Genomic DNA, 20294 nt, shown 5'->3' on the forward strand with positions numbered 1-20294 from the left:
GTGTTCTTTAAAAATAGTGCAGCATGGAAAACAGTTTAAATGCACAACAGTAAGGAATTGGCCAGTTAAATTAGCCATCCATCAAGAGCTGGAACAACATTCAATTATTTAACATTAAGTAATTAAATATTTATTGATAAAGCAGTTTTATTTACAATCTCTAAAAACTAGAAACAACCCAGATAGATACCCTTCCACTGGTGAGTGGATAAACATCCCATGGTACATCCACAGGATGGATTCCACCCTGCAGTAATGTGGGGCAAACTTTTTTTGTGTGTGTGATGTTTTATTTATTTTTGAGAGACAGAACATGAGCGGGGGAGGGGCAGAGAGAGAGGGAGACACAGAATCGGAAGCAGGCTCCAGGATCTGAGCCCGACACGGGTCTCGAACCCATGATCTCACAAGATCATGACCTGAGCCAAAGTCGGACGCTTAACCGACTGAGGCCCCCAGGCGCCCTTAAGAGGAAACTGTTATCGGTTGGTTCTCTTATGAATCATAATATAACTGAAAGAAGACAGACTCAAAAGGCTATCTATTGTCTGGTTAACTTATACGACACCAGGAAAAGGCACATCAGTGGTTGCCAGGAGTTGGGAGTGTAGGAGGGTTTGTCCAGAAAGGAGCAGAGTGGAGGGCTTGGGGGCGGGGCTTGGGGGCGGGGGTGGGGGACGGTGATACCGTCGCTCCGTGTCCTGGTGGGTGTGGTTGTCACCTCACCCTGTGCATTTGCCAGGTGCCACAAAATGACCTCACTTCACTATCATATGGGGGAAAAGGCCATCCAACGACTATAGAAGAACAGTGCTCTGTGCACTACTGATTAGATGTCCCAGACTTCACAGAGGACAGGCCAGCTGACAGATTTTTGTTTGGCAGAGACGCAAATGATTTCCGTCCAGAAAATCAAATACATCAAATGAAAAAAGCAGGGTACCCCTCTCTGCCGCATTTAGCACAAAGCCCCATGCATTTAAAGTCAAAGAAGCAGGGGCATCTGAGTGGTTCAGTCGGTTAAGCATCCGACTTCGGCTCAGGTCATGATCTCATGGTTTGTGAATTCCAGACCTGGGTCGGGCTCTGTGCTGACAGCTCAGAGCCTGGAGCCTGCTTCAGATTCTGTGTCTCCCTCTCTCTCTGCCCCTCCCCTCCTCACAGTTTCTCTCTCCTCTCTCAAAAATAAACAAACATTTAAAAAATTTAAAAATAAAGCAAAGAAACCAGTTTGACATCGCTCAGCCACCCAAGATTCTATCCCATTTCATACAGTGAAGGAAATTCTAAGTGCTTACTGTAAAATGCGTTACAGGTCTCTGGCCAACTCTTGATTATTCCTGTGGAAATTTCTCATCTCAAATTGATTTATTTTTGCTGCTTTGGGTGTTTCTGGACTGCCTCCGTCCTGACATTTATGGATGGGTGCTTGGTACATGCTTATTAAACAAGAGAATTGTATCAAAAACAGAAACAAAACCTAAGGCTCTATAGTGGAGTGAAAAATAGAATCGACTCTAGGTATTTTAGCAAAGTGGAATTTAAACAGCAGAATGTGGTGCTCACAAAATGTTGGAGGGGCTTGGTGGGCAGAGAGAGCCGTTGCTGCTGCTGCTGGTGGTGACGACGACGTCACCTCTACCCTCATGATATCCACCTTTTGTGCTCACCGACCCAAAGAATGGATGGTAGGCTGGGTCAGCCACAGTAATGGTCATAGATGCTTCTAGAAAAGTAGGAGCTAGTGATTAGACCCTGGAATCTTCAGATCTGCTCCTGCAATTCACGTTTCTGTGATTTTGCCGGGTCACAGAGGCAGCGGAGGAGGGTGGCTTCCAAGATAGCATCTGAATGGGGGAACCTGACTTCCAGAGAGGCCAAGGGAATGCAGTCCTTGACTTTCCCACATCTCCAGTTCAGGGGGAAGGTGGGAATGAACACAGGGTACCAGCTGACCACTTCCATCTGCCTTCAGGATCTTTTCCCCATTGTCATCAAGTTTCTTAAACAGACTATGAAAATCCCTGCTTATGATAATTTCCCAGAAGCAGGCATCCTGGGGAAAACTATGTTTTACCAACAGAAAAGACAAGAATGAGAATTTCCTGACTTTTAAAAAAAATTTTTTTAAATGTTTTTATTTAGTTTAGAGAGAGAGAGACAGACCACGAGTTGGGAAGGAGCACAGAGAGAGGGAGACACAGAATCTGAAGCCGGCTCCAGGCTCTGAGCTGTCAGCACAGAGCCCGATGCGGGCCTCGAACTCGTGAACTTTAAGATCATGACCTGAGCCAAAGTTGGACGCTTAACCGACTGAGCCACCCAGGTGCCCCTGGGAATTTTCTGACATTTCTGACATTTTAACATTACCTACAAATATTTCTACTTCAGTAGATAAAAGGACACTTGAGAGATTTTCAGGCAAAGTCTCTTAGGTCACCTTGCATTTGAAAGTATAAATATCGCTTTATTAGCAGTAAGAGCAGGCTGTGATCTAGGCGTACAGTTGGTTATCCTTTACACTGAGGCTAAGAATCTTATTTTCCCTACCTTTGTATTCCCCACAATTCCCAGTAGTGTGCCTGACAGTAAGTGCACAGTAACTATCAAGTGGATTGTATGGATGTCATCTGTAATCTGTTCATAAATCAGTTTTTTCTCTTTTATTTCTTTTGTACTTTATTGTGTTGGATTTGACAAGATTCATCCATTAGTCTGAATGTTGCATCCACCATAGGAGACCAGGCCAGGTCATATCATCCAATATTTTTTCAATGTTCTTTTCTTTTCCCTATAAGAATAAACTTGGGGGGCACCTGGGTGGCTCAGCAGATAAGCATCTGACTTCGGCTCAGGTCATGATCTCACAGTTTGTGGGTTCGAGCCCCGCGTCGGGCTCTGTGCTGACATCCAGCTCAGAGCCTGGAGCCTGTTTCAGATTCTGTGTCTCCCTCTCTCTCTGACCCTCCCCTGCTTGCTCCTGCGCTCTCTCTCTGTCTCTCAGCAATAAATAAAATATAAATTAAAAAAAAAAAAGAATAAACTTGGGAAGAACTTAACAGATGTGTCACTGCAACAGTAAATACCGTGCAAGGATGAATGCTCTGCTTCAAGCTTCTCAAACTTTCAGAGTTTGAAAGTGGCAGGTGTCTTGATGTGTGAGAAGACTCCACAAAGCAGTGGCCAGCAGCATGAAGCTTGGAGGCTCCTTGAGGGATTAGTTCTTAGAGAGGGAAGGGTGCCTAAAGACATGCTGCTCAGTGCCTCCCACACTTCATTTAATAAATAGGATGGTGATGTCGCCAGGCATGGAGAAGGAAGTTCAACAGTTCCTCACGGACTTGAGAAGTTCATGGAGAACCTGGTACCAGGGTTCTTGGATGCAGGTGTGTAAGCTGCACCAAGAGGATAGGAGAGATAAGTAAGCATGCCCAAGTAACCACCAGCCAGGTTACGGTTCATGTAGCATTACCAGTACCGCCAGACATCCCCGCATGCCCTCGACGCTGCACCCCCCCAAGGTACCCACTCCCCAGATCTCTAACACCGTCCCTTCATGGAACGCCCCGCAAATGGAATTATACATTATGTATCCTTCTGCACTGGGTTTCTTTTACTCACCATTTTCTTTGTGATATTCACCCCTGTTGTCATATAGAGTTTTAGTTCATTCATATTTATTGTAGTATAGTATTAGAATGTATGGCCATATCACACTTTATCCCTTCTATTAAGGATAGATATTTTGGATTGTTTCTAGTTCGTGGTTATTGTAAATGATGCTATTCTGAACTTCCTTTTATGTGGCTTTTAGAGCAAATATGTGCATTTTACCATTGAGTATGAATGTACAAGTAAAATTGCTAGGTCGTGTGTTCAGCTTTAGGATGCACTGTTGTGTCTTCTAAAGAATTATACTACTTTCTGTTCCTACTGGTCGTATATGAGACTTCCCGTCCTCTGCATCTCTGCGCACCTACCTGATGTCGGCCATTTTCATTGTAGCGATGCCAGTGCATATCTAATGGTAGTGCTTTTATTTTGATTTCTCTGATGAATAATGACATTCAGCCCCTTTTCATATGTTTATTGGCCATTCATATATCCTCTTTAGTGGGGTGCCTGCTTTTCTTTTGACCGTTTTTTGTTGTTGTTGTTCTTTCACTGGGTTGCTTGTCTCTATTGGTGAGTCACTGGTCAGATATATGTACAATATGGTGAATTTCTTTTCCCATCTGGTGGCTTGCCTTTTTACTCTATTGGTGTTATCTCTAGGGAAAGAGAAGTTCTTAATTTTAACATAGTCCAATTTTCAAACTTATGGTTACAATTTTCTGTGTCCTGCTTAAGATATCTTTGCCTACCATAAGGTCATAAAGATATTCTCTTATGTTTGAGAAGATTTATTATTTGGCTTTTCTTATTTAGATCTACAGTCTACTTGGAATTGATTTGGAATCATCTTTGTTCTGCAGGGACAAAATATGCTCAGCACCATTTATAAGGATTGTCCTTTTTCCATTAACTAAAGCATCAACTTTGTCATAAATCAAGTGACTGTTATACTATCTATGTATATACTCTACTCTCTGGCATCTGTTTGTCTTCATGCCAATACCACTTCCTTCTTTACTGTAGCTTTGTAATAAGTCTTGAAGTCAGGTGGTAAAAGTCCTCCAATGTTCAAGTATTTTAACTCTCATATTTTTGATCCTCTATTAGCTTGTTAGACGGTCTTTATGACTGGGTGGCCCGGTCGGTTAAGTGTCCGACTTCGGCTCAAGTCCTGATCTCCCCACATTGGGCTCTGTGCTAACAGTCAGAGCCTGGAGCTTGCTTCAGATTCTCTGTCTCCCTCTCTCTCTGCCCCTCCCCTTCTCGTTCTTTTTCTCTCCCTCCCTCCCTCCCTCTCTCTCTCAAAAATAAATAAACCTTTAAAAATATTTTAAAAAAGTCATAGGATGCCTAGCTGACTCAGTTGGTTAAGCATCCAACTTAGGTCATGATATGGTTCATGAGTCCGAGTCCCATTTCAGGCTCTGTGCTGACAGCTCGGAGCCTGGAGCCTGCTTCAGATTCTGTCTCCCTCTCTCTCTGCCCCTCCTCTGCTCACACTCTTTCTTTCTCTCAAGAATAAAATAAACATTAAAAAAACTTTTTTTAATTAAAAGAAAAAGAGGGGCGCCTGGGTGGCTCAGTCAGTTAAGCATCCGACTTCAGCTTAGGTCATGATCTCACAGTTGGTGGGTTCAAGCCCCGCATTGGGCTCTGTGCTGACAGCTCAGAGCCTGGAGCCTGCTTCAGATTCTGTGTCTCCCTCTCTCTCTGACCCTCCCCTGCTCATGCTGTCTCTCCCTCACAAATAAATAAAAACATTAAAGACAAAAAAAAAAAAAGAAAAAGAAAGTCTTTACAGTTCATTTAGTGTTTACCCAAGAGATTACAACATGCATCCTTGATTTGTGAGAGTCAAATGCAAATTAGTACCTTTGCCACTCCCTGAGAATAATGAGCCATTAAATGAAATTCAATTCTACATATATTTAAAGCCCCCCAAAACTTATTTTTATTGTTTTATAATTAACATACATTTAGGTTTATCCACATATTCATCCTTTCCATTCTTCATTTCTTCCTACAGTTCTTTTCTTCCATGTGGCATCTCAATTCTTTCTGCCTAAATTAGTCTTTTCAGTGTATCCTTTTGCATGGTTATGCTGGTAATAAATTCTCTCAGTTTTGTTTTTGTTTTTTTTTTTTGTTTTTTGTTTTTGGAAATGGCTTTATTTCAGCGCAATCCTATTTTAGAGTCCATATCGACAATAGGGTTTACGACCTCGATGTTGGATCAGGACATCCCTGATATTTGGTTTCAGAGGATATTTTTGGTAGGTATAGAATTGTTTGTGTCCTTTCCCCCAGTATCCCTGACCTGGATTTTTGCCATTTCTACCTGCCCATAGTGTATACTAAGTCAGTATAACCAGCTTGATCAGCTAACAGTGAGTTTCCAGATCTCGTATTTGTCAAGCCAGGAAGACCAGTTTTAAAGATATGGATACTCCATTGGTATAGGCATTTTGGAGGTCATTTTGCAGAATATATGGATGCCTAACATGTACATTCCTTAGTATTCTGGGTTCCTAGCCCAATTTTAGGAGTTTACACTAAAGCGTATGATTGTACAAGTGTAAAAGTGAAAATAGTAATAATAATAGTAAACATTTATAAAACACTTATGATCTGTTGGACACCATCCTAAGTGCTTTGCATGTATTAACTACCTCCTAGCAGCCTGACTAGGGAAGTTCCATTGTCTTCCCAGGCTTACTGAGGAAGCTCAGAGAGGTCAAGTAACCTGACCGAGGTTCTGTAGTTGATAAGAGATTGGACTGAGATTGAAAACCAGGCGGTCCAACTTCAGAATCATGCTTTTTTTTTCTTTCTTTCTTTTTTTTTTTTTTTTTCTGTTCAGCCATTTCATATAGAAGGAGGACACAAATAAATCCTCCCTCTTCAGATCATGGCAATTTTCATCTATCCCATAAGCATAGCCACCAAAATCTATTATTGGGAGAAAATGTGGTAGTCAAATGGGACCAGAATCATGCTTTTAAATACCACTCTGTCCTAATGCGTTTAACAGCACATGACAAGAATACCCTAAGTGTTCATCAATCAGATCTAGTTAAGTATAGTATTTCCATAGAGAGGAATGTTCTGTAGCCATTAAAGTAATGCAGTTCTGTAATCATGAAAAGATCTGGATGGCAGATTGTCATTGAAAAACACGGGTTACGGAACAGCATATAGAGTATGGCAACATTACTTGTGAATTTGTGTGTGTGGGGGGGGTGGTTATGGACAGAGTTCTCTGCAATGCATTTTTAATACTGAGCTTGACTTGTTTTTGAGAAAAACAGTCAAGCTATTTTTATTGAATGGACACAGACTATAGCTTCCTCTTCCTCTGTTCTCATATATTACTTGGTATGTCATAGCAAGTTGGAAATAAAAACACATGATGACTGTTGAATCGTGATGGATGAATTAATAAATATTTGAGCTCTATTATTATTTACATGAGGATTGAGGATTTCCTAGAGGGAAGATTTTAAACTTTACTGTCATGAATGATAACTCTTCTTTGGGAATTTGCATTTCTTAGTGTTTCTTCCCTTGCAGTGTCCTTTTTTTTTTTTTTTAAAGAAGCAACACTTAATTTTGGCAATTAAACCAATACATGAGTTTCAAAGAGCTTATTCCCCTTGTCCTTTTACTGTTTGAAGGTCAGCTAAATTGGCAAACCATTGGTTAGCAAAATTTCCCATAGCGGCCATAACCCCACCTCCTGATTGAAAAAAGGAACCAAATTCTCAACAGAATTCATATCCATCCACCCCTTCTCCGTGGTGCTGTTTCAGAAGAAGAAACTCACCTCAAAGGGTTTAGAGCTGTGCTGGCGCATGTTGCCCTGAGAGAACAACAGCATTTACATCACTGGCCGCAAAAGGACCATTTAACCACTGCAGCCGTCAAACTGCCTGAGAACTGACCTTATCAACAAACTATGTCCTTCTGCTACCCTGGTGAACGTGAGCGGGGCCACAGCAGACAGATGCACAGGACAAAAGGGGCTTTCTTGGTGGGGTGACTGGGTGGCTCAGTCAGTTGAGCATCTGACTTCAGCTCAGGTCATGATCTTATGGTTCGTGGGTTCGAGCCCCACGTTGGGCTCTGTGCTGACAGCTTAGAGCCTGGAGCCTGTTTCAGATTCTGTGTCTCCCTCTCTCTCTGACCCTCCCCTGCTCACACTGTCTGTCTGTCTGTCTCTCTCAGAAATAAAATAAAACATTAAAAAAATTTTTAAAAAGAGGGGGCTGTCTTGAATCCTTTGCTCTGAAAGTCAACCTAAGGCCCAGAATTTAATTTTAATCTCGAAACGCTACTAGAGTCTGTGTTTACATATGTCCATGGGAATGTTCCTTAAAACATGCCCACCTCCAAAAGAAAGTAAATACTTCATGTATCATATTTTTTTTTTTTACTTTTTTAACATTTATTCATTTTTGAGAGATAGAGTGCAAGCAGGGGAGGGGCAGAGAGAGAGGGAGAAACAAAATGTGAAGCAGGGTCCAGGCTCTGAGCTATCAGCACAGAGCTTGATGCAGGGCTCAAACCCATGAACTTTGAGATCGTGATCTGAGCTAAAGTCAGATGATTAATAGACTGAGCCTCCCAAGTGCCCCTGATATATCATATCCTTTTTTTTTTTTTTAATATTTTTATTTATTTCTAGGAGAGAGAGAGACAGTGTGAGCAGGGGAGGGTCAGAGATAGAGGGAGACACAGACTCTGAAACAGGCTCCAGGCTCTGAGCTGGCTGTCAGCACAGAGCCCGACGCGGGGCTCGAACCCACGAACCGTGAGATCATGACCTAAGCGAAAGTCGGACGCTTAACCGACTAAGCCACCCAGGTGCCCCGATATATCATATTCTTAAAGGCACACAAGTCTTCCTGTAGTGCTGCAATTTGTTTGATTCTTTAAAAAGCCCTTGAAACCTCCATAAAATAATTTCCTGTGCATCAATTGATGGCACAATTTGGTTTCCACGCCATATGTCCAAGCTCTCACCAAACTTGTGCAAAGGGTCACCCATGTACCACAATCTTATGCCTCATTGTGTCTCCATTTAATAAAGTTACATGGTTGTGCCTTCTTCTCATGTGGCCCACACTTAGTGACAAGGAAGTGGTAATCCTGTAATTGAGACTGTCCAGCCTCCTCAAGGACACCGAATGACCAGATTTAATGTCAGTAATGCANTTCCTAGTGTGATTCAAGGGTCACAGACAGTGCCCTCCGACTTTGCACAGGGAGCCAGGACTTCAGGGTTCAAGCCAATATTTCCTAAGGTCAGCGACAAAGGACTGGCACAGATTTACTGTTCCGCTAAATGTGAGCCGCCCCTGTCACTAGGTCAACAAAGAATCTTTAGATCTTTCTCTCATGACTGGTCATAAGCAAGAGCTTCTATATCAGAATATCACCTTAGGGCTTTCAAAAGCTGTCTGGTACTCCTGTAATTCCGAAATCGTACTCTCTTATGTGTGTTTCAAAAAAGAATTTCCAGAAGCTCTGACCTGCCACATTCATCGTGAGAAGCCCACGCTGGCCTCAGGGATTTAGCAGGGCGAGATGGCATTCGTATCGTGCTCCCCTGGCCAGCAGCCTCAGCAGCACCAGGGAGCTTGTTAGAAATGCAGACTCTTGGGGCACCTGGGTGGCTCAGTCGGTCAGGCATCTGACTCTTGGTTTTGGCTCAGGGCATGATCTCATGGTTCATGAGTTCGAGCTCCACATCAGGATCACTGCTGTCAGCACAGAGTCCACTCTGGATCCTCTGCCCTCCTCTCTCTGCCCCTCCCCCTACTTGTTTTCTCCCTCCCTCTCTAAATGGATGAAAGAATGAATGGATGGATGGATGAATGAATGAATGAATGAATGAGCTTAAAAGAAAAGAAACACAGATTCTCAGGCCCCACCTGGACCCACTGAATCAGAACCTGACTCTTAGGAAGCTTCCCAGCACATTCTAATACAAGATACAATTTGAAAAGCACGGAAACAGCCTACATAGAGCAGCCCAGGAAATATGGGGACCACACCAATTAAATGTCGGCCTGCATGGACCTGCTCAATGACATTACACTGAACATGACTTTCTTCTGTTCTCTTGTTGCTCAGAGGCCCCTCTGCCCACCCAGATGGGAGAAAAATCGCTTACATATTTGACAGTGCCTTTTGTGTCATCTAGCAGATTGCCCTTCCCTATAGTTGTCGTTCTTACAAGCTGCTTAGCACTTGTCAAAGATAATGTTATAACCTGTCTGGAGGCTTGTTTGATCTAATGTCATAATCCTGTCGGCCCACCTAGCCTTGTGATTCATTATAGTTAGAGCTGTTCATATTAATGCGAATTACAGGTGGGGAAATTCTGTCTGTTTCACGAAGGTCGGCTGTTGGGACTTGTTCGATTCTGTGAAGCCAAGACAAGCAAATGATTATTTCCTAACTCGTGCTGTGTATGGACCAAGGTTTGGAAACATATACCTAAATATCTCTCTAGGTAATATTGTGAAAACCATGCAGTGGTATCTTATTGTATCATCACATTAAGAAACGGGGGCGCCTGGGTGGCTCAGTTGGTTAAGCATCCGACTTCAGCTCAGGTCATGATCTCGTGGTTTGTGGGTTCGAGCCCCACATCGGGCTCTGTGCTGATGGCTCACAGCCTGTTTCGGATTCCATGTCTCCCTCTCTCTCTGCCCCTCCCCACTCATTCTCTGTCTCTCAAAACTGAATAAACGCTATAAAAAAAAATTTAAGAAACGTAACACCTGCACTATTCACTTGTTCTGCAAAGTTGTTATATGAAATATACATATTCACTTATCCAAGATAATTGGTCTTAGGAATAAACGTTGAACTCATTATCTACTTGCTAGACTGTAATGTTTAAATATTTTTTTAATCTTTATTTTTGAGAGAGAGTGACAGAGTGCAAGCGGGGTAGGAACAGAGAGAGGGAGACACAGAATCAGAAGCAGGCTCCAGGCTCTGAGCTGTCAGCACAGAGCCCGATGCGGGGCTCGAACTCATGAACTGTGAGTTCATGACCTGAGCCGAAGTTGGACACTTAACTGACTGAGCCACCCAGGTGCCCCTAGACTGTAATTTTTAAATGGTAAAATCATAGCTCTTGCCCACATATGAAATGTGACAAAGATTTTATTCAACTGATTAATTAATGAAGGAACCAGTAAAATATAAGGAACTAAATACTTACAGACAATAAATATTACTTGGAGACTGCTGGATTATGTACAACTGACTACTGTCCTCCAGGGTAACAAACTATAACCTCTGGGGTTATCATTTCCACTGGACGGAAATCATTTGCATCTCTGCCAAACAAAAATCTGTCAGCTGGCCTGTCCTCTGTGGACTCTGAGACATCTAATAAGTAGTGCACAGAGCACTGTTCTTCTATAGTCATTGGATGGCCTTTTCCCCCAAATGATACTGAAGTGAGGTCATTTTGGGGCACCTGGGGGACTCAGTCATTAAGCATCTGACTTCCGCTCAGGTCATGATCTCACAGTTCTTGAGTTGAGCCCCACACTGGGTGAGCCCAAGCTCTGCTTTGGGTAAAAAAACAAAAACAAAAACAAGCCTCAGTGAGCCCTACTTCTCTCTCTCTCTCTGCCCTCTGTGGGATTCTCCCTCTCTCTCTGTGTCCCTCGTTCACTTCTGCTCTCTCTCTCTCTCTCTCACTCTCTCAAAAAAATGAGGTAATTTTTTTGGCCTCATGTCCAAGTTTTATGTAATTTTTCTTAACACACTTATAGAGAACCATTTTCCGTTAAAAATGTCAACAGAATTTCTAATGGAGGTTTAAATGTGCTCACTTGGAAGTGAGCATTTCTTTTTAAATTGCAGGAGGTGAAAGCTGGCATACTTTCTTCTACCTCATCAGTTACTCCTGAGCTTAGTGAGTATTCAAAAAGTTTTCCTTGGGGTTCCTGGGTGGCTCAGTCAGTTAAGCTTAGTCATTTAACTCTTGATTTTGGCTCAGGTCATGATATCACAGTTCATGAGTTCAAGCCCTGTACTGGGCTCTGTGCCGATGGTGAGGAGTCTGCTTGGGATTCATTCTCTCTCTGCCCTTATCCCACTTATGTGCTTGCTTGCTCCCCCCTCCCCATAAATAAACTTTTAAAACAAACTAACACAAACTTAAAAGGCTTTCTCTTTATGGCTATAGATTTCCACGCCTAATGATCCTGGGTCCTAGATTTGTGCTTGGGTCTCAGGAGGCACAGACCACAGTCATGACATGGCAGGGAGGGGCATCAGTGACAGAGGCCCCCCCCCATTCAAAGAGCCATGTATTTCAGGAGATTCTACTGCTTCTGCTCACACCGACATGGCCAGGTGAATCGTCCTGCTTTTGCTCGGTCCCTGTGGATAGTGGCGTGTTTCACTAGGAAATTAATATTTTTTGAACTGATACAATTCCCTCTTTCTCCCCTATACATATGCTAATCACATAACATGTAGGTTTCTCTCTGTAATCATTCATATTCATATTCATGAACACTGTTACCCCCTCTTGCCATTTGGCTTCTGTTGAACCTCATCTTCATTCTTCTCAGAAGTTGAATTAATTGTGGGCCAGCATGGCAATGAGTAAGTATTCCGAGCGCGTTCGCTAGGAAACCTTGATGTATAACTAAAAGTTATTTTCTAGAAGGGTTGTAGGAGCTTGGATTTTCTTTCTAGTTCGTTTTTAACGTCGGGGTCTGCTCGCATTGAGAGCATTCACTGCACATACAAAGAAGTGGATCTTGGCTTTTACTCTGCGCCTGGCTTCAGCTTGCGCCGTGAAGGCCGCCAAGGGCAGAGAGAGCCCTTCACAGTCCCTGCGGGGGACCTGGCTGAGGGGAAGATGTCAGAGTTATAGACCTCTCGGCATAAATGGTTCCAAGATCTGAATGCATTCTTTCCTAACAATTGAATGAATGGTTTTGTTCTCCCCTCTTCTTTCTAGTTAGCTAACCTTGTGTTGCGTTGGTCTTCTCAATAGCATTCTTTGGGGAAGATGTTTGGAGATAGAATGCGGCCAGCTGCATATGGGAACGGGATGTAGGGTCCGAATTCACAAACGCTGACAGTTCTCAGGGCTGGGGCCCGAGGCTGAAATATCTAGAGACGTTCACCAGGAGGAGTGTTATCCATTTGGATGAGAATAAACACACTAGTTTATGTGTTTTCTATAAGCACTCGCTGAACTTTGCCCCAATGCTTGGGCTAGCTTGATAAGCATTCTTTCCTGAACACTCCAGATTGCCTGTCTTTGTTTCTAATAAAATTGTTTTCTGTAATGAGCCATGATAAAGTTCATGGCTACTAAGTTTCATAAGCGAAAATGAGAAGAAGGACAAAAATCATCTTTCTGCGTTTTAACTTTGGAAAATGTTAGGCTCCTGTAATGATTTTTTTTTCCTCCAAGTAATTTGAAAGGTTTTGTTTAAACCCAGGATGGTAAATTGAATTTAAGATTTATTATATTTTCTTTTTTTTTTTTTTTTTGACTGTTTATAAACATTTGGAATTTTATTTTAAAAACAAAACCAAAAACATCACAGCCATGAACATTGTTACAGTTAGAGGCCCTCTCCATTCTTCACAATGGTACTGAGCATGCTCACAAGTGGTTCCCATTGTTGAGTCTTAGTTAAACAACCATCTTCAAAAGCAGGAAAAAAAAAAAACTCGGCACACTACCATTTAACTTGTTTTAATGTTTCTTCACAAATGGTGAAAAATACTAAAGTACAGACAAGGAATAATCATAATGTTGTGGCCAACACTATAAATATGGAATTATAAGTTTAAAACATTTTCTGGTTTAAAAAATGAATTTGGTCGTCAGTGCAGCTCTGCGAGGTCTCTGCGTCTAGTAGGGGCGGTCTCTGCGTTCCTGACGGTGCTCGCCTTTATCCATTTTCCCGGGGCCTCCACGCCCGCCTCTTCTGCCTCCAATCTGTTCCATCAAAGGTCCTGGGGGCCCACTAGGGCCACCTCGTCTTCCTCCACCAAAGCCACTGCGGTCCATGCCCCGGCCACCACGGAAGCCACCTCTGTCTCCACGGCCACCTCTGAACGTTCCACTGGGACGACAGCGGTCCACGAGGCCGCCTTTTCCACCTCGCATGCCACCAAGGGCCACCTCTGCCGCGGTCACCGCCCGGGGGTGGAAAGGGTGGTGGATGGAAGCCTTCAGGCTTCGGGGCCTTACACTGGTTGCGTTCTGTTCTCCAGGCGAAGTTCTGGTTTCCACACCCCGGATCGGGGCACTGCCAGTCTCCAGCTCGGTGCTGGACATTTCCTCTTCCGGATGGGTCTCCTCGGGAACCGCGGGGCCCTCTTGGGGGAAAGCCACCTCTGTCTTCTCCACGGCCTCCCATGCGACCCATGGGGCCCCAAGGACCTCCACGGAGCGGTGGGCATCCCTCTGCCCTCACGGGGAGGCATGCCACTCCGCATGCTGTTCATTGGAGGCTTCTTCCGAGCAAGAGAAACCTTAAGTTTGCTCCCTTGAAAATCTTTTCCATCAAACCACTCCACAGCTGCCTTGGCAGTTGGTGGGTCTTCGTAGGACACCGTAGCATCGCCTTTGGGCCTTCCTGTTTCCTTGTCCAAGTAGATATGGATCATGGGTTGTCTGGTTCTCGTGTTCATCTTAACAAGTCCACACTGCTTCAAGAAATCTGCCAGATGATCTAGAGTCACACTGTCATTTAAGCCTTGCCCATAAATTGCACTGTTGTCAGAGTCTTCATCTGGATCTACAGGTGGGCCTAGGTCAAGATCTGGTCCTTCGTCCATGGGTCCACCAGGCTTATTGAAGCCACCTCGCTCTCCAGCGCCCATTCCACCACGTCCTCCTCCCCACCCACCTCTGCTCATGCCTCCACGATCAAATCCCCCTCTCGCCCTGCCCGGGCTATCAGGGCCACTCACGCTCTGGTTCTCTCCTGGTCCGGAAAATCCCCCAGACTCCTGCCCATAAACACCCATGCTACTGGGGTGGTCCTGTCGGAATGAACTCAGCTGCCTGTAGCTGCTGCTCTGTTGGCTATACTGACTTGGAGCCTGGCTGTAGGATCCAGTTTGGGGGGGATAACTAGTCGGCGGCTGCCGCCCATAGCTGCTTTGTTGACCATAGCTACTCCGCTGTCCGTAGCTGCTCGGCTGCCCGTAGGTGTTCTGCCGAGAATAACTGCTCTGATCATAACTAGTCGGCTGTGTAGAAGAATAGCTGGTAGGAGGAGAAGGTGGTGGTGCCGTGACCGGCTGCATGGGGCAGCTCCCAGGTCCCTGGGGATAGCTGTGGTTACTCTGTCCATCTCCTAGGCTGGGCTGGCTGTAGCCCCCTGTGCTAGATTGACGCTGACTAGTCTCATCGGGCTTGTTACCATCCTGTGGTCTTGCAGTGCGGTGGCTGCCGGCTGCTGCCCATAGGTTGGGTAAGCAGGCTGAGTGCCATATGCAGACTGAGCTGCATAGGAGGCCTGGGTGGTAGTGACCGTAGCAGTGGTGGTATCATAAGCACCAGAGCCATGCCCCTGGACAGGCTGGCTGTACGCCTGGGGGGCATTTGGAGTCGTATAACCAGCAGGAGGCTGTCCGTAAGAAGCTGCATAGACAGTCTGCCCATAGGTCGCAGTGGTCTGAGCCTGGGTATAGCGGACATCAGTGGGCTTCCATGGGTTCCAGAACTTTGCGGCCCATGTGCCTGGGTGGTCTGTGCATATCCTTGAGTGGGCTGGGCGGGGTAAGCACTGTGGCGCTGCCGGCCTGTAGCTTGGCTGTAGCGACTGTAATCCGCGGACGCCACTTTCTCTCCTTCCTTCTTCTTCTCTCAACGTCCGTCTCCCTCTCCAAGATGTATTATATTTTCAAACAATGTGCTCAGTAGATGGATCTTATGTGCCTTTATTTTAAGTGTTCCTTACATCGCAGGGGAACGGTCTGTTGACTGTCCTATAGATGCGTGGGGGATCTCATTTTTTTGGCACGCTGTGAAAATGTAGAAGCACCAGTTCATTCTTTTTGTTTTCATCGATCTTGAAACATTCTGATTTTAACATCCTGATTTCTTCACCTGGATTACATTTTCATTATGTTAAAATGATAGGTGTTGACTAGGAGATTTACAAAATACCGCAAGGCATGGAAAAGATAATCGTCCTCTGTAATATGCAAATAGGAAAAAAACCCGCTATTTTTAACATTTTAGTTGATTCCCTTCTGAAATTTTATCCATCCGTGCAAGTATATATTTATATAAAACTAGGGGCATCCTTCGTGGAAAGTTTGTATTCTGCTTGATATTATCTCACTTCTGGGTGCTTTGAAACCATAAAAAACAAGGCTCCTAAATGTATCTTCTCAGCCATAAAATGTTCCTGCTATAATATTAAATAAGAAAGCAGTACATGTTTTTATCTTACTATCGTATGCTCGATTCGCATCTTTCCAGATTCTTTCTTGTTACGATGTGTACCCCAGTCCTTGTGCTATTTTTGCATTTCTGTTTTTTCAGACTGTTCCATAGTGGAGCATGTGTTACTTCTTGGACTTAATTGGTGTGAACTGAATCAACCCAACGAGAATCATCCCTATACATGGATCTTTGTGAACGGCTTTACAATTTTCTTTGAAATTTTTGTAGAATAAATTCCTGGGGATGGCCTAATTGGGGCAAGATGGTGAATAGTTTGTATGTTTTGTGCAATTTCTAGTCTAATTTTATGTGTTCTATGGAAAGATGTGTGTATGTGTGTGTGTGTGTTTGCAAAGTAATATCTATTCCACCATTTTTGCCTTCATGTCTTTCCCTCCCACGCTTTGCACCATCCCTTTTCCTGATCTCCTGTGCCGTTCACATCTCCCTGCAAACCACCTGTGACTTTCCCTCTCTTCTCTCCCCCCCACCCCCCACCCCCGCCTGTCTGCCCACCTGCTCAGGATGGCATTTGTGCCCTGTGCACTGATCCCTGCCCATAGCCCATCTTCGCCTTTCCAGGAATCTGTGAACTGTTTCCTCTCTAGCCCCACATACTGTGCCAAACAGTAGAGGCTCTGAAGAAATCACCTGCTCATTGAGAATTTTTCCAGAATCAAAACAGCAGCTCCAATTCCAAAATGGAGATTTTTGTCGGTTTCTATAGTTTCTGTGAACTGAGTAGCTTGAAGAAATTCACATAAAAAGTCGTTCCTGAATTGTTAAGTGTTACAGTCCTTATTTTTAGAAGCTGTGTGGGATCATTTTATCATTAGAGATTTAGAGCTCCTGATGAGAGCTCATAAGAGATAGTTCAAGTATTTTCCTTATAAAAATAACAGACTGTCTTTATTACAACATCACCTTTTATGGTGGAAAATCCAGCTGTGTTGGCTAGAGTAAAAAACCTCAATGCCAGCAGCCATGTTGGCTAAGATTGCTGTTGCCTCAAATGCCAGGGCTGTGAACCAAGAGAGTCCAATCTCCTGAAGCACGGGAGACGAACAGCATTAGTTTGTGACGAATATTCCAACCAGATGTCTGGGAATTTGGTAACTGCAGTTACAAAAAAACACAGGAGTCAGGCAGGCAAGTTTTCTTTTATGTATTGAGACAGTGGGTATTAACTATTACGGTCAGGATACAAGAAAGGCGTTAAATTCTCCTAATCACTATAAACTGTATCTGCTACAAGCCAGGCTGTATGCTAGAAGCCTTGAGGATAATGCCAAGATGGAAAAGAACTTGGCCTTGCTGATCAGAGTCTTTTAACCAACTAGGGTGAAGAGCGTGCAAACATACGGCCGCAGCAAAGGCAGTCTATGGGAAAGGCTTTGGGAGTGATATTAAGCAAGAGCCTGCACATTCAATTCAGGGAGGGTTCTTTCCGACTGTGGTGATACATGAAGAAATTTGGGAAAGGAAATCTCTTTTGAGCTGAGCCTGAGATGAACTGATAGGATAGACATGGTTAAAGTGTGCTGTACGTAAAAGGAATGCAAAAAACTAGGGGGACTAAGTTGTCCTGGGCATGTTTGGCGAAAGCGAGAAGCCCCCTCTGACTGTTGTGGAGAGTTCAAATGGGAAAGCAGTGAGAAAAAACCTGAGAATGACAGACTGATGGAGCACGTGGGCTCTGACTCTCAATCTGGAGGCTAGTATTTCCCCAAGTTTTTACCTCAGCATTGTGTTGGGTGTTAAATGCAGACTCCTGGGCCACGCTGACGTCCCCTACATTTAATAAAATCTGCATTAAAATTTTTTTTAATGTTTATTTATTTTTGAGAGAGAGGGAAAGGGAGAGCAGGGGAGGGGCAGAAAGAGAGGGAGACAGAGGATCCGAGGCGGGTTCCACACTTTCGATGCGAGGCCTGATGCGGGGCTCGAACTCACGAACCGTGAGGTCATGACCTGAGCTGAAGTCTGACCCTCAACGGACTGAGCTACCCAGGTGCTCCTGAAGTCTGTATTTTAATAGTCTTCCTCAGTGATTCCAAAGTGTTCATGTTCCACACGAACATTGGAGAACATTGGCTATTGAAGCAGCCATCAGGAAGGCACTCGGTGTAGGTTTGGGAGCCGGGGAGTGGCAGGCAGGGGTGACCTGAAGGTCTGAACTCGGGGTGGTGACAGCCAGCGTAGGGCTTTGTGCGGGAGGAGGACTCTATGGAATACAGCAACGGAGGTTTACGGGCAGCGAGGGGAGAGAGCAGTGAGGCATGGCCAGCGAGGCTGGGGTGAATTCCTCGAACACCCACAGGATCACCCCAAACCCCCAGTGCCCTGCAAACCTGTGTTTTGTCCCTACCCCTAATAGAAATACCGCCACAGAATATTTCTGGAGTTTCAGAAGGACTCTCCCCTGGGCTCTCAAACCAGTCTGAGCCCCCTAGCGCCTCCTTGTGGTCAGACAGTGTGGTGTCAAGCCGGCCCGGCTGGATCCCTTGCTCGCCACCCACGCTGTGACCTCACGCGCATTGGCCTTGCCTGCCTGCCTTGGAGGCTCGTCAGCTCCCTGGTACTGGCAGTCATTGCCCCACAGCTGGTCCGGGAGATGCGGCGGCCGCTCTGAGTACCGCGGTCCTGCCCCGTCAGCCGCCCCCACCCCCCTGCTGGCTGCCTGTCACCAGCATCTCTTCAGCTGCCTCTCCAGGTTCAGCAGGTCTATGGCCAAGATGGACCCAAGGGCCATAGTGAATGAGGCAGACGCTCTGCCTCTGTCCTCCCAGGCGATATGGTCAAGGGCACTGTGGCCAACGCGTAGCAGGAGGAATGGACTTTTCCCATTGGAGTGCCGTCTGCCAGAGGGGTCTCAAAACAGCCTTCTTCAGCTCTGTGTTTGATAAATTGAGGCAACATGACTCTTTCATCCTCTCTGACTTCTTCAGAACCCAGATGGGACCTTGGGGGGGGGTGGGGGAGGGGCTTGCCAGGACATCATTTGAGTGGTAGAATCTTCTTTTCCCCACTGAGAGTAAAGGCTTGTTTGGGGTGTTTGAGTTCATTGTACTTGGGTCTCCTCCTTCCCTTCCTTTAAGACACGCAGACAAGATGCTCTCAGTCCTAAGCAGGTGACGTCTTGGTAGGCCATTCCCACCCCCCACCATCTACCATNCCCCTACTCTCCCGTCTTTTTAAAAAATGGAAATGGAAACATACCATACATACTGGTCTGCACAGTGCTTTTAAGAATTCCACGTCAGAGGGGAGCCTGGGTGGCTCAGTCAGTTAAGCGTCTGCCTCTGGATTTTGGCTCAGGTCATAATCTCAACGTTCATGAGTTCAAGTCCTGCACTGGGCTCTGTGCTAACAGCATGGAGCCTGCTTGGGATGCTTTTTCTCTCCCCTTCTCTCCACCCCTCCCTGGCTCAAGCTCACGTTCTCTCTCAAAATAAATGAACTTAAAAAAAAAAATTGTTTTTTAATTCCACGTCAGAACCTCCTCACCCGTTTCACGGAGGCAGAGTATTCCATTGTGTGAATATACCGGGGTTAGAGCTACCGGTCCCTAGAGGTGGAACTTGGCATTTTTCCAGTCTCCTGCCGTCACCAACACCACCATACTGGACAACTTGAAAACACTCACCTCATTTCAGTTAGGGGGCAGGTCAGAGGTCAAATTAAAAATGTCTTCTCCACAAAGGATGTGCCATTTTGCACTACCACGACTGCATGGACAGAAGTCCCCTTTCCCCTCTACCGCTTTCATCAGCAGAATGTTTTTGAACTTCTGGGTTTTGGTAAAGCTGGTAGGTGAGGGAAACATTCCCAGCACAGGCTGGTTGGGGGGGGAGGGGAGAGGGGGCATGCTGGAACCTGTAAGAGTCTAGAGCACTGCTTTACCCAGAGTAGCAGATGCCCAACAATGTTATTTAGTGAAAGCAAAAACAAAACAAACAAAAACCAAAAAACCTACCACCTTTTAATTTTTTGCTCGAAATGTAATTTTTATTTTTTTAATATTTTTAAAATGTTTTTTATTTATTTCTGAGAGAGACAGCATGAGCAGGGGAGGGTCAGAGAGAGAGAGAGACATAGAATCTGAAACAGGCTCCAGGCTCTGAGCTAGCTGTCAGCACAGAGCCTGATGCGGGGCTTGAACCCCCGAACTGTGAGATCATGACCTGACCCGAAGTCGGACGCTTAACCGACTGAG

General features: G+C 44.9%; 2 protein-coding genes and 1 non-coding gene across 3 annotated transcripts in view; 1 reads left to right on the forward strand and 2 right to left on the reverse strand.

Annotated features, from left to right (window-relative positions):
• SGPP2 (sphingosine-1-phosphate phosphatase 2) overlaps window positions 1–20294 on the forward strand; it is a 72518-nt gene that overhangs the window by 46587 nt on the left and 5637 nt on the right. The gene's annotated exons all lie outside the window — the stretch shown is intronic.
• Window positions 6462–6601, reverse strand: LOC144218753 (small nucleolar RNA SNORA29). Its single transcript, XR_013331255.1, has one exon. It is a non-coding gene; the product is annotated as a small nucleolar RNA SNORA29 (small nucleolar RNA).
• LOC144218621 (RNA-binding protein EWS-like) lies at window positions 13498–18670 on the reverse strand. The gene is given in 8 exon segments (XM_077748564.1): window positions 13498–13789; window positions 13791–14076; window positions 14078–15065; window positions 15068–15334; window positions 15337–15490; window positions 17817–17869; window positions 18158–18302; window positions 18611–18670. Coding segments are annotated over 8 exon segments (2217 nt in total). The 3' UTR covers window positions 13498–13525.

This window comes from Crocuta crocuta, unplaced genomic scaffold (assembly GCF_008692635.1).
Source record: "Crocuta crocuta isolate KB4526 unplaced genomic scaffold, BGI_CrCroc_1.0 scaffold229, whole genome shotgun sequence".
Lineage (NCBI taxonomy): Eukaryota > Metazoa > Chordata > Mammalia > Carnivora > Hyaenidae > Crocuta > Crocuta crocuta.